Genomic DNA, 12,336 nt, shown 5'->3' on the forward strand with positions numbered 1-12,336 from the left:
GTGGTTGCCGCGGCGGCTCGCATGTATACCCCTCCCGCTGATCTCGCCGGCCTGCTACGGTTTCGAGTCACGTCTCAGGTCGCGTGTAAGTAATTCTGAGGGGATGTGACCCCCGAGATTCATGTTTTCCCGACAGACGGTTACATATATCGCGTTTGCGGCGCCCCCTGTGGATGAAAACGGAATTGCTTTCGGAACTCGGTCGAACGAACCACCCCGGACGTGCGATTCGAATTCCGGACGGATTGGACGTTCCGTTCGTGATTTATGGCGTTTTTCGTGATATAGGCCCCTCCTACTGACTTCGGACGACGGTTACGGCCGAACGACACGCACTATCGAAATTCTGAAGTCGGTTTTTCAATCGAGTGGGTCCAGAGATCACGTGTGCCGATTTCTGTGACATTTGGACAAAATCTGTAGTGGGTAAAGCAAAAAGTGTGTTTTGGACAAAATTCAAAATGGCGGAAAATCCATCATGGCGGAAAAGGGCGTGGCCTATATGGGGAGATGCGTCATGACCCAAGGAATCCAGGGGAAAAATAATTGTGATTTTACGACCTACGGTTCAAGAGTTATGAGCCAAAAGGTGAAGTGGGATGTTATAGCGCCACCATGAGGCCGACCTAAAAAATTATATTTTTAATTAATTTTAGTGATAATTAGGAAATATCCCTGAAAGTTTTGTAACTATAGTGCTTACAGTCTCAGAGGGAAAAATACTTGAATGTGTTTTTTTGCATTTCCCCATTCATGTCAATGGGGAAATTTAATTCACTAATAAATTCATATCAAATAAAATATACAACATTTCTCTTCGCACAGTACAAGCGGTCGATTCCCGATTTTTCCGGTCAATTTGACATATGGCTCAAGTGCGTACAGTCAAAACTTCTTGTTGTTGTAGGGCGCCAAACTTTGTCTTACTCCAGTAGTGGAGTGAACTAGAAAGGTCGCAATTTTGAAAAATTGCAGAGTGTGGTTGCCGCGGCGGCTTACATGTATACCCCTCCCGCTGAGCTCGCCGGCCTGCTACGGTTTCGAGTCACGTCTCGTCTCAGGTAAGTAATTCTGAGGGGATGTGACCCCCGAAATTCATGTTTTCCCGACAGACGGTTACATATATCGCGTTTGCGGCGCCCCCTGTGGATGAAAATGGAATTGCTTTCGGAACTCGGTCGAACGAACCACCCCGGACGTGCGATTCGAATTCCGGATGGATCGGACGTTCCGTTCGTGATTTATGGCGTTTTTCGTGATATAGGCCCCTCCTACTGACTTCGGACGACGGTTACGGCCGAACGATACGCACTACCGAAATTCTGAAGTTGTTTTTTTAATCGTGTGGGTCCAGAGGTCACGTGTGCCGATTTCTGTGACATTTGGACAAAATCTGTAGTGGGGAAAGCAAAAAGTGTGTTTTGGACAAAATTCAAAATGGCGGAAAATCCATCATGGCGGAAAAGGGCGTGGCCTATATGGGGAGATGCGTCATGACCCAAGGAATCCAGGGTAAAAATGATTTTGATTTTACGACCTACGGTTCAAGAGTTATGAGCCAAAAGGTAAAGTGGGATGTTATAGCGCCACCATGAGGCCGACCTAAAAAATAATATTTTTAATTAATTTTAGTGATAATTAGGAAATATCCCTGAAAGTTTTGTAACTATAGTGCTTACAGTCTCAGAGGGAAAAATACTTGAATGTGTTTTTTTGCATTTCCCCATTCATGTCAATGGGGAAATTTAATTCACTAATAAATTCATATCAAATAAAATATACAACATTTCTCTTAGCAAAGTACAAGCGGTCGATTCCCGATTTTTCCGGTCAATTTGACATATGGCTCAAGTGCGTACAGTCAAAACTTCTTGTTGTTGTAGGGCGCCAAACTTTGTCTTACTCCAGTAGTGGAGAGAACTAGAAAGGTCGCAATTTTGAAAAATTGCAGAGTGTGGTTGCCGCGGCGGCTTACATATATACCCCTCCCGCTGATATCGCCGGCCTGCTACGGTTTCGAGTCACGTCTCAGGTCGCGTGTAAGTAATTCGGAGGGGATTCGACCCCCGAAATTCTGGTTTTCCCGACAGACGGTTACATTTATCGCGTTTGCGGCGCCCCCAGTGGATGAAAATGGAATTGCTTTCGGAACTCGGTCGAACGAACCACCCCGGACACGCGATTCGAATGTTGGAGGGATTGGACATTCCGTTCGTGATTTATGGCGTTTTTCGTGATATAGGCCCCTCCTACTGACTTCGGACGACGGTTACGGCCGAACGACACGCACTATCGAAATTCTGAAGTCGGTTTTTCAATCGAGTGGGTCCAGAGATCACGTGTGCCGATTTCTGTGACATTTGGACAAAATCTGTAGTGGGTAAAGCAAAAAGTGTGTTTTGGACAAAATTCAAAATGGCGGAAAATCCATCATGGCGGAAAAGGGCGTGGCCTATATGGGGAGATGCGTCATGACCCAAGGAATCCAGGGGAAAAATAATTGTGATTTTACGACCTACGGTTCAAGAGTTATGAGCCAAAAGGTAAAGTGGGATGTTATAGCGCCACCATGAGGCCGACCTAAAAGATTATATTTTTAATTAATTTTAGTGATAATTAGGAAATATCCCTGAAAGTTTTGTAACTATAGTGCTTACAGTCTCAGAGGGAAAAATACTTGAATGTGTTTTTTTGCATTTCCCCATTCATGTCAATGGGGAAATTTAATTCACTAATAAATTCATATCAAATAAAATATACAACATTTCTCTTCGCACAGTACAAGCGGTCGATTCCCGATTTTTCCGGTCAATTTGACATATGGCTCAAGTGCGTACAGTCAAAACTTCTTGTTGTTGTAGGGCGCCAAACTTTGTCTTACTCCAGTAGTGGAATAATAATAAAGTGTTAGAGATACAAGAGTCTGGTTGCCCCTGTAGGGCAACCACACTAATAACCACGTCATGGTGACAATGTTACAATGTTTACATTCTTCTTCTTCTGCTATTGGAAACAGGAAGCCATTTCAGCATGTTCCATTGTTCTGATTCACCAGTGCCCCATCTGGAAACGTGTAGAAAGTTTTCTACACGTTTTGCCGACTTATCTTGATAAGTCGGCAAAAAGGGTAAATGTGCCGAGTATTCTTGTTACCGAAATGGAACTACAATGGGACAATGTGTAAGATTGGCCAGTAGGTGGTGATGTTGGATAAATTTATCCCATTTATAGACCTGAGAACAGATTCTACAAATGTCTTCAAAATCAGTTTCCTGAAAAACCTATGTTTCTATGTCAGTGGTTGTCAAAGTGTTTCATGTCAAGGACCCCAAAGATTATATGCATTTGGCCACCGACCCCCATCTGAAAAAGATTTGAGTTAAAAACGTTCACTCTGAAAGAATAGAATATTCAAAGATTTGCGCAACCTTTTCAAGATTTTTAAAAAATAGCTGATCTATAAGCTCGTATCGCTGAACTCTGTGCTGCGCTATGAGCTTGTAGATCTGCCATTTGTCAATAGCTAAAGTATAACATAATGCTTTGAACACCCAAAGGGGTTCCCGTCCTCAATGGGTCATTCCATCTCAACGTGTACAATTAGAGATGAAACTACATTATCAGATGTCATTGTCCTGCTAGTCCATGGAGGGTTTTGTGATGAATACCGTGTTATTTCAGGACACTTTCACACATGAGGAGCTAGTTTTGACGACCTAGTTTCTCCTAATAGGTGAGAGGGCTATGTTTTTTCCATTAGTCGTTTCATTTAATACAAAAAAATGAAATATATATATATATCAAAAAGAGAAAAACCTTCCAAGGAAGGGACTGCACACTCCAGGGAACAGAGACGGACAACTTACTGCATCAACTTATTTATTAGCACGACGCGTTTCGCCGTGAGCTTCGTCAGGTGCTATATAGTACCTGACGAAGCTCACGGCGAAACGTGTCCCTTCCTTGGAAGGTTTTTCTCTTTTTGATGTCTATGCCTGCTAACTAGACTTGCACATCCTACGGGTCTTTTTGGATGTACAGTAGTATGTATACCGGTATATCTACATCTATAAATATATAATCTCTTTAATGCTCTTGGCTATCTATTATCTATTCTCCCCTTTGTTTGTGACTCATACAGTATGTGCAAAATAATGTGCTTAACCGTTGGGATCAAAATGTCTGCGGCAGGGGTCTGCTACTTATAAATGACATTTAGAGGTAACATTTAGACTAGAGCATGCAGACATGGCATTCTGATGTTATTCCAAAAGACAAGGGAAATAAGTGTTCGTGTGCCGAGACGCTTTCCAAGACTGTCCTTTTAACTGCCTAAAAGGACAGTCTTACTTACTCGGTGAGCAACTGAGCATGTGGAGAAATAGGTGTTATTGTACATTAAACAGTAAGCCACAGAGCATGTGGAGAAATGGGTGTTATTGTACATTAATTAAACAGTAAAACCACAAAGTGTTTTATGTTGCAAAGATTTTTACTTGAGAAATTATTTTAAAAAACAAACAAAAAAAAGATCACCAAGAAATCAACAGGCATTGAGGTTACTATAATTTCTACGTACAGAAGGTACATTGCATGCTTTAGTTTACACTGTATGCTGTGTACTGTATAGAGACCGTGACCAGAGGGGGAAATTAAGGTGTCTTAGCGAGGCTAGCTCTAGAAGTGAACCAGTGCAACATTTCAGAGGTGAATCCCTTTTTTTTTCTCTCCATCTTCTCTTCTTTTTAATCTTGCAGTGCAAATTCAAGATCATCAAAAAGCTGCGTAACAAACTGCACACACAGCAAATAAGAACCGATACAAAAATAGGCTTTTTTCCTTTTTTCTTTTCTTCTAGCAAAACATATATAAGGTAGAACAGTGCAAAATTTGTCTTTATGGTATTAATAGTGGTTATGAACGCTTCTTCTTCAAAGAAAACATGACAACCTGCGACAGCAGAGCAAGGACTGGATAGCAGATAAAGGCTATTGGGGTTTACATTATAATGTAAAGAAACAGGTAAAGGCTATTGGGGTTTACATTATAATGTAAAGAAACAGGTAAAGGCTATTGGGGTTTACATTATAATGTAAAGAAACAGGTAAAGGCTATTGGGGGTTTACATTATAATGTAAAGAAACGGGTAAAGGCTATTGGGGGTTTACATTATAATGTAAAGAAACAGAAGCAACTCCCCGTCTTGGTACAACAGAGTGGTGGTCATGGTGACCATTGTCCACTTATAGCTTTCTTATATCCCAAGCAACATTTCAGGTCTTTGTAAAGGGTGATTTATACCTTCGTATAAACCTATTTGTTTATAGGACCATTTTCACGTCATCGTCGGTAGGCAGCTTTGGTAATTTTCTAAACAAGATTTCAAAAAATATGTTATTCTTTTTTTTTCTCCATAAATATACATTATGTATTAATTATTAATCCGCATGCTAACTCTGCCAGGAAGAGAAAGGCTGTAAGTTTCTATTACAGTAGCCTGGAATCACCGTCATCGCTGATGTCATCGTTAGGCATGCTTCCAAACTGACCAATGAGAAGTAGCGTGAGTTATTATGAGCATTAGTGAGGACCAGAGCCATAGAGTAAGACAAGGTGCGTTCAGACTTTTGTTGGTTAGAGCGCCGCGAAGACGAGAATTGCGCAAACGGGCGCGGTGCGACCTGCCGCGGTACAAACGGGACGAACTGAGGCGAATTTATACATTCTGGTCTGAACGAACGCAGCTTTAGACATTAAGAGGGTAGAAAAAAGTCCATAGACTCCAATGCATTCCGTAAACTTCCGGTTGTCCCTTTTCAATAGAAGTCTATGTAGAAGAGACCGGCCCCATGACGTGAACGGAGTTGTCGTAACTCCGTTCACGTCTTACTTACTCTATGGCTCTGGTGAGGACCACCTCATGCTTCCTTCTATGCATGAGGAGTCCAAGCTGCTTCTTTTCACCCGACAAGGGGGGAGTTTCCCCGGTTTGTACGTAGCACGTGGAAGGAACACGTTATTCCAACCAGTTCCTTTCCCCCTCCATCAGGTGCCCAGGCTGGCCAGGGGGAGGCAGTATAGACAAATGCACAGAGGCTTGCCTGGGTGCGGCCATTACTGAGGTGTACCATTAAGCACAGATTAGCCACACCTGGCCTACGGAGCACCTGCTCCATGGATTACACCTCAGTAATGGCCGCGCCCAGGGCAACCCCTCTGTGAATTTGTCTATAGCGACCACGATTATTTTCCTTCTCATCTTCTTTATTTCCCCCTCTTCACTTTAGTGTCTTTTGATTTATTTTGTGTCTACACAGTTGTCATTATCCTTCTATATAAAGACTCCATTTCTACATTTCTCTTTGTACAGCCTGCTGCTGGAGATGTTGAATGTCCATATCACACGCACAGCTGCCATTTATTGTACGTACATACATGAGATGCAGCAGCTTTCAATACTAATGGATTATGGCCTAACCTTGGAGCTTTGTTTTAATTAGTGTCCATGGCAGCATTCAATACAAAAGGCAATTCTCTATTGGCATCCGACAGAGTGGCATCCACCTTCGTAAGTTCGTACGACGCAAAAGGATACAAATCGTTTGCTTTCTGCCCATCAGGAGACTCGGCTCAGAGCACTGACAGTCTTTGTGTCTCCAAAAGGTCCTCTGTTCCTCTTCAGCCGTTCATTCTACTAAAAATGAAATGCAAATAAATTACAGACGGCCATGTATTGTCAGGATAAAACACAGTGACAATTAGAATGCCGTCAAGAAAGATGAATGTTCAGGTGACTGTCGTATGGAATGCATGCAATTATATCGTGCTGTGTTATGTAATATCATCACTAGAAAATAACCCATCCAACGCACTTTGGTGTTGTGAATTGTATTAGGCCATTAGTTTGCCTTGACTGAGTGGTGAGGGGCTGATGACAGACCTGGATACGACTCGTGAGTTTGCACGATACCGCCATACGGAGGAAATATAAAATAGGGCACTCAATTATTATTATTTTTTTTAAAACCATCTCAGTGGCCTTGTGGTTTGAGTGTCCGACTGGGAGGTCGGGAGTTCGATCCCTGGCCGGGTCATACCAAAATGGGACCCAGTGCCTCCCTGCTTGGCACTCGGCATCGAGGGTTGGATTGGGGGTAAGTCCCTGTGACATACTAGCGTCATGTCCAGGGGGTGTACTTCAAACTGCCTCACGCTACAGAAACAGGAGATAGGCTCCTCATGGCTCGGCAAGGCTTACTTACTACTTACTCAATTATGAGAAAACATGCATTCAATATCGATAGTCAAGGTTTCTGAGTGACAGCGATGATTAATATTAACCCATTCAAAAATAGCCGAGCCGAACATGTACATCGGCAGTTTTTTAGGGTTCTTTTGTAGTGTGCCGAACTACTGATTTAGAAGGCATTTGTAGAATCGACCTCAGGTCTATCATAAAACGTGATAATGTCACAACACCTGATGTCTCCCGCTGGCTGCGCCGGTAGCTGTACGGCCGCGCAGCTACTGTGGCTCGTCTGTACTGTTGCTGGAGGTCCAGGTGGTGATGGTGGGGGTGGGGCCGCCGCCGCTGTGGGAAAGCGGGGGGGGAGGACTCTCCCGGGGAGGACTCTCCCGGGGGGGACTCTCCCGGGGGCTCCCGTCCTCGGGCTCCGGCTCCCGGGGCAGACGGGAGCTGTGCATGATGTGGGCGTCCAGCATCTCCAGCAGCAGGTCGTACAGAGGGACCATGTTCTTCATCTTCATGCAGTGCAGGTGGTCCATGCCTTTGTTACTGCGTAAGAGTCACACACAATTCAACAAACAAATGAACACCCGGATTAAGGATTTTTTTTTACCGTGTATGGGGAAAGGGATGGGTTAGCTCAGGTGAGGAAAGGGATGGGTTAGCTCAGGTGAGGAAAGGGATGGGTTAGCTCAGGTGAGGAAAGGGATGGGTTAGCTCAGGTGAGGAAAGGGATGGGTTAGCTCAGGTGAGGAAAGGGATGGGTTAGCTCAGGTGAGGAAAGGGATGGGTTAGCTCAGGTGAGGAAAGGGATGGGTTAGCTCAGGTGAGGAAAGGGATGGGTTAGCTCAGGTGAGGAAAGGGATGGGTTAGCTCAGGTGAGGAAAGGGATGGGTTAGCTCAGGTGAGGAAAGGGATGGGTTAGCTCAGGTGAGGAAAGGGATGGGTTAGCTCAGGTGAGGAAAGGGATGGGTTAGCTCAGGTGAGGAAAGGGATGGGTTAGCTCAGGTGAGGAAAGGGATGGGTTAGCTCAGGTGAGGAAAGGGATGGGTTAGCTCAGGTGAGGAAAGGGATGGGTTAGCTCAGGGGGTGCCAAATATGCCAAGGACCCCCCCCAAATAGTCAAGAGGAGCACGCACACGCACATCCACACATTTCAACGGGTGCAGGATCCAATAGAATAACTAAGAAAGGAGAGAGGAGATCCGCACACACGTTTTAAAAGCTCCCAAAACTATTTACTGACACAGAGCGGGAAACAATACAACGTTTCGCGGGTATACAATATATGATAGCTCATTGTGATGTATTCTTATCTTACTATTTATTCTATTGTGCTTACATGATATTTATCCTGTCTTGGTACCATAAATAGAGACTTCTTATTGATACTGTGTAAAATGACAACGGGTGACACCTGTGTGTTCAGTTACTGTCGATAGTATCTCATACTCATGCATAAATACAACACTTGTCACAAACGCTGAGGAAGGCCAGACAGGCCGAAACGCGTTACGTTTTCAGTCTCAGAGGTAAATAAAGTCATGTTAAAAGGACATATTATAATGAGTGCTGGCATTTTCTTCAACTTTCAACTTATATTCTCGAGCCTTGCGCCTCAATTTGACCAGGATTCTGTTTGAACCTTTGAATAGTTTCTGTAAAACCATTAGGTAACCAGATATTTAGGGATTATTCTGAGATCATGTAGGCATGGCCACTGAGCAGAGAGCTCAGTGGCCATGCCTACATATTCTCAGAATCTCCACCTTTAGTGAAAACAGACCTGTATCCCGAGAGAAGACAGACTATGCACCCACTGCACACAAAATTAAGTGGAAACCGAGCTACACTTCCTAACCATCCGTCCATTGTACCAAGACATCAGAGACACATACTTCCCACAGATCACAACCACACACGGAGATTTTGATAACATGACCAATGACAAAAAGCTCCCATATCTGCTGGGCGAAGTACAACAATGTGCAAACGCAGAAGCAAGATTCGTGAGTTGCTGTGATAGGAGAAGGATATCAAACGGAACACAACCACCCTAAAGACTAATCATTGTGTATATTCCTGCACTATACCTGCATCCAGTGATCTTGGTTCATAGAAATTGATCTATTGAAGATTCTGACATAATTTTTGTTTTGATTGTATTGCTATATTGTTGTATTGTGCTTTGACAATGTAAACGTATGTTTTCTCATGCCAATAAAGCCTTTTGAATTGAAAACAGCAGTGTATTGTAGGGTCTGGAGTCTTTTTCAGAGTGCCAATAGAACAAGACTTTCATGCAAGCACTTGCTTACTTCACAAAAATGTGAGCGAATTGAATTAGTTTGGACTGTTTCAAAAGGTATTCCATCTAAAAAGCCAAGGTTTTAGAGAACATACCGTAACATTTTACAGACTTGTTTACTTGTTCCAAACCCTCAAATCAGTGAACTTTGTTTATTTTATGTTTATTTTTGAGTGGTGCAACCACTCCAAGGAACAGCAATGTCCGCGTCCGCCTATGTATGTGACGTTAATGAGCATGAGTATGACTATTAGTACCAGTAGGGGTGCTGTTGTGCCAGAAACAGAGAGAGAGATAGTGCTGTAGTGTTGCCTGCTAATGAGAGAGAGGGAGAGAGAGAGAAAGGAGGGGGGGGAGAGAGAGGGGGGAGTTGCACCACTCAGTTCACACGGGTGTGATTTTCTTTTAATATTCTGGGTGAAAATAAAAACTGATTTACTCTTCACTCTAATTGACGGGATGAGGAACGCCACGCCAAGCCACGTTAATGGAATAATGGGATGTCGGCGTTATGGGGGGCGGTCCCCAGTGTACCTGGGGGGCAGGGATTTGATGTAGAATTGTAGACCATGAAGGTAATAAATGGTAAATTTATATAGCGCCTTTACCCACGGCGCTTTACAGAGATCTTTCACACACATTCATACACCGATGAAAGGCACCAACCGACCACATCAGGAGCAATTAGGGGTTACCTTACGGTTACCATCCAGCCACTCTACTGCCTCAGCCACCACCGCCGCAAAATAGCAATGGCTGCCATGCCCAAACAGGAATGGGAGGACAGACACCCAAACAGCCTATGAGTCACACAAAAAGGCACCAGATGTCCTTCCTCCTCCCAGGAGCATACAAGCTTCTGAGAAAACAATATCTGTGCCCTTTAGGAACATCCACAATTTAATCCAGAGCGATTTACAGTCAACACCACATCATCAGGGAGCATGAGAAAGCTAAGTACTTACATCTGTCTAACAGTAGAATATCTGTACAAAGAAACTAGTATATCTCTGCTGTCTGGAGGAAGCCTCATAACTCCAAAATGTTCATTTTGAAGGAAATTTTAAAACTATGCAATACTGCCTCATCAAAGTTGCTGTAATGTGACATTAGATATTGTCCATTACTTGCATGAGAAGGAGAGAGGTGGTGGAGTTAGTTGCTTTACCAGACAGTTAGTTAAGAGGTTTTGTCCAATGCGTTCTTTACTCCTTTCCATTGGTTCAATATTTTCGAAACAATACCCAGACGTAAAGGGGGTTCAATAGCACTGATTTATGTGACCAAAAAAAAAATCTAAAACGTAAAAAATGGAATTATGAGGTTTCCTCCGGACAGCAACAAAATGTATAAAGTATACACTACTACACTATAGAATGCTATGTCTACATAATATGCTATCTAAATTACAAAATGTAGTCTTTGTATATGCCTGCAATGGTCGTCGAGGCTAGGAGAGACTACCCAAATAAAATATACTGGAGCACTCGACACCTGTCTGCATCTGCATGTGTTTTGCAGGGCGAGTTCTAATCCAGTGATTAGAAATGGATAATGAAAAACGTGCTCCTCTGTCCTCATTGACAACCATGATACAGTGAAGAGGCTCCGTCTACTGTATAAACAAACACCCACACACGGTTGATCTGCTCGGTAGAAGAGGGCGATTTACTAGAAGCAGGAAACGTCTGTGATGTCAGTGATGACCTTCTTCAGGCATAATACAGCAGTTTGGTTCAAAAGCTAATTGTCCTCCTAATTGTACTGAGCAGATTAACAGTGTATCTTTCTTTATGTACTGTATGTATGGGCCATGTATCTCTATCGTATCTCTCTATTCTATTATTGACGTGCACTTGCCTCACTAGCACCTGCTCCTAAGCCTCTACCCCAGGGGACCTATTTTCACCTGTGCCTTAATTAGACCTAAACTTCTTTGCCTTTTTTTTTCTCAGCGTAAAATGAAACCAAATGGTTTAATTTTACGCTCTCAAGAGTCAAATTGTTATTAAACAACGGCATTATTACAACACCCCAGGTTATTAAATCATAGCGATTTATAGCAGCAGAGCACATTTTAGCAAACGGACCAGATGCTATCCCGGATGTGGCTGAAGTAGCTCGACGTAGCCAAAGCAAAGCGACAACAACGGGGAGGAAACACATCATCTTTTCTTAGAATTGGACGGAATGATTTAGAGTTACAGTAGGCTCAAATGTCGAATAAATAACGGAACTTGATATGAAAAAGTTTGAAAACCAGTGTTCTAGAGACCTCTGGGAGATGTATTACTGAGGGGGAACACTAACATCTGCTACTACATGTGCTCTCAGCTGCCCTGGCTAACACACGCCTTAGTTAAATGGTAAATGGTGCATTTATATAGTGCCCTTTACATAGATTGTGCATTACATTCACCCATTCACACACACACATTCATACACCGATTGCGGCGGAAGCCATGCAAGGCACCAACCATGAGCACATCGGGAGCAATTTGGGGTTCAGTGTCTTGCCCAAGGACACTTCGACATGTAGACAGGAGGAGGAGCCGGGATTCGAACCGCCGACCCATGGATCATTGGACGACCTGCTCTCCTGAGCCAGTCTCCCTAGTTACCCTGTGGTATACTCAGGGCTCAAAGCCCCAAAAAATCCCATGACTGAAAATGATTTTTTGCAAATCTGCAGTGATCTCATTAAATGACCCCTATGAAATCCTCAGGACTGAAATCAGTCCCCAGGACTGAGAACTTTAAGCCCTGGCTATACTCATATGTG

The 12,336-nt window shown here is 43.4% G+C and overlaps 1 protein-coding gene across 3 annotated transcripts in view; it reads right to left on the bottom strand.

Annotated features, from left to right (window-relative positions):
* Positions 1-12,336, bottom strand: part of LOC308334301 (estrogen receptor beta-like) — a 272,603-nt gene that overhangs the window by 209,326 nt on the left and 50,941 nt on the right. For 2 of the 3 annotated variants that reach the window (XM_080790980.1, XM_080790979.1), the window contains 2 exons: positions 7,480-7,795; positions 4,647-6,694 (listed from right to left, as the gene is read on the bottom strand). In XM_080790980.1, the coding sequence (XP_080647106.1) occupies positions 7,525-7,795 (271 nt within the window). In that variant the 3' untranslated portion in view covers positions 4,647-6,694; positions 7,480-7,524. Of the gene's footprint in view, positions 1-4,646; positions 6,695-7,479; positions 7,796-12,336 lie in introns of those variants that run through there. The other variant, XR_013965882.1, reaches the window with a different exon arrangement.

This window comes from Protomyctophum bolini (assembly GCF_963924005.1).
Source record: "Protomyctophum bolini genome assembly, chromosome: 19".
Taxonomy (NCBI): Eukaryota; Metazoa; Chordata; class Actinopteri; order Myctophiformes; family Myctophidae; genus Protomyctophum; species Protomyctophum bolini.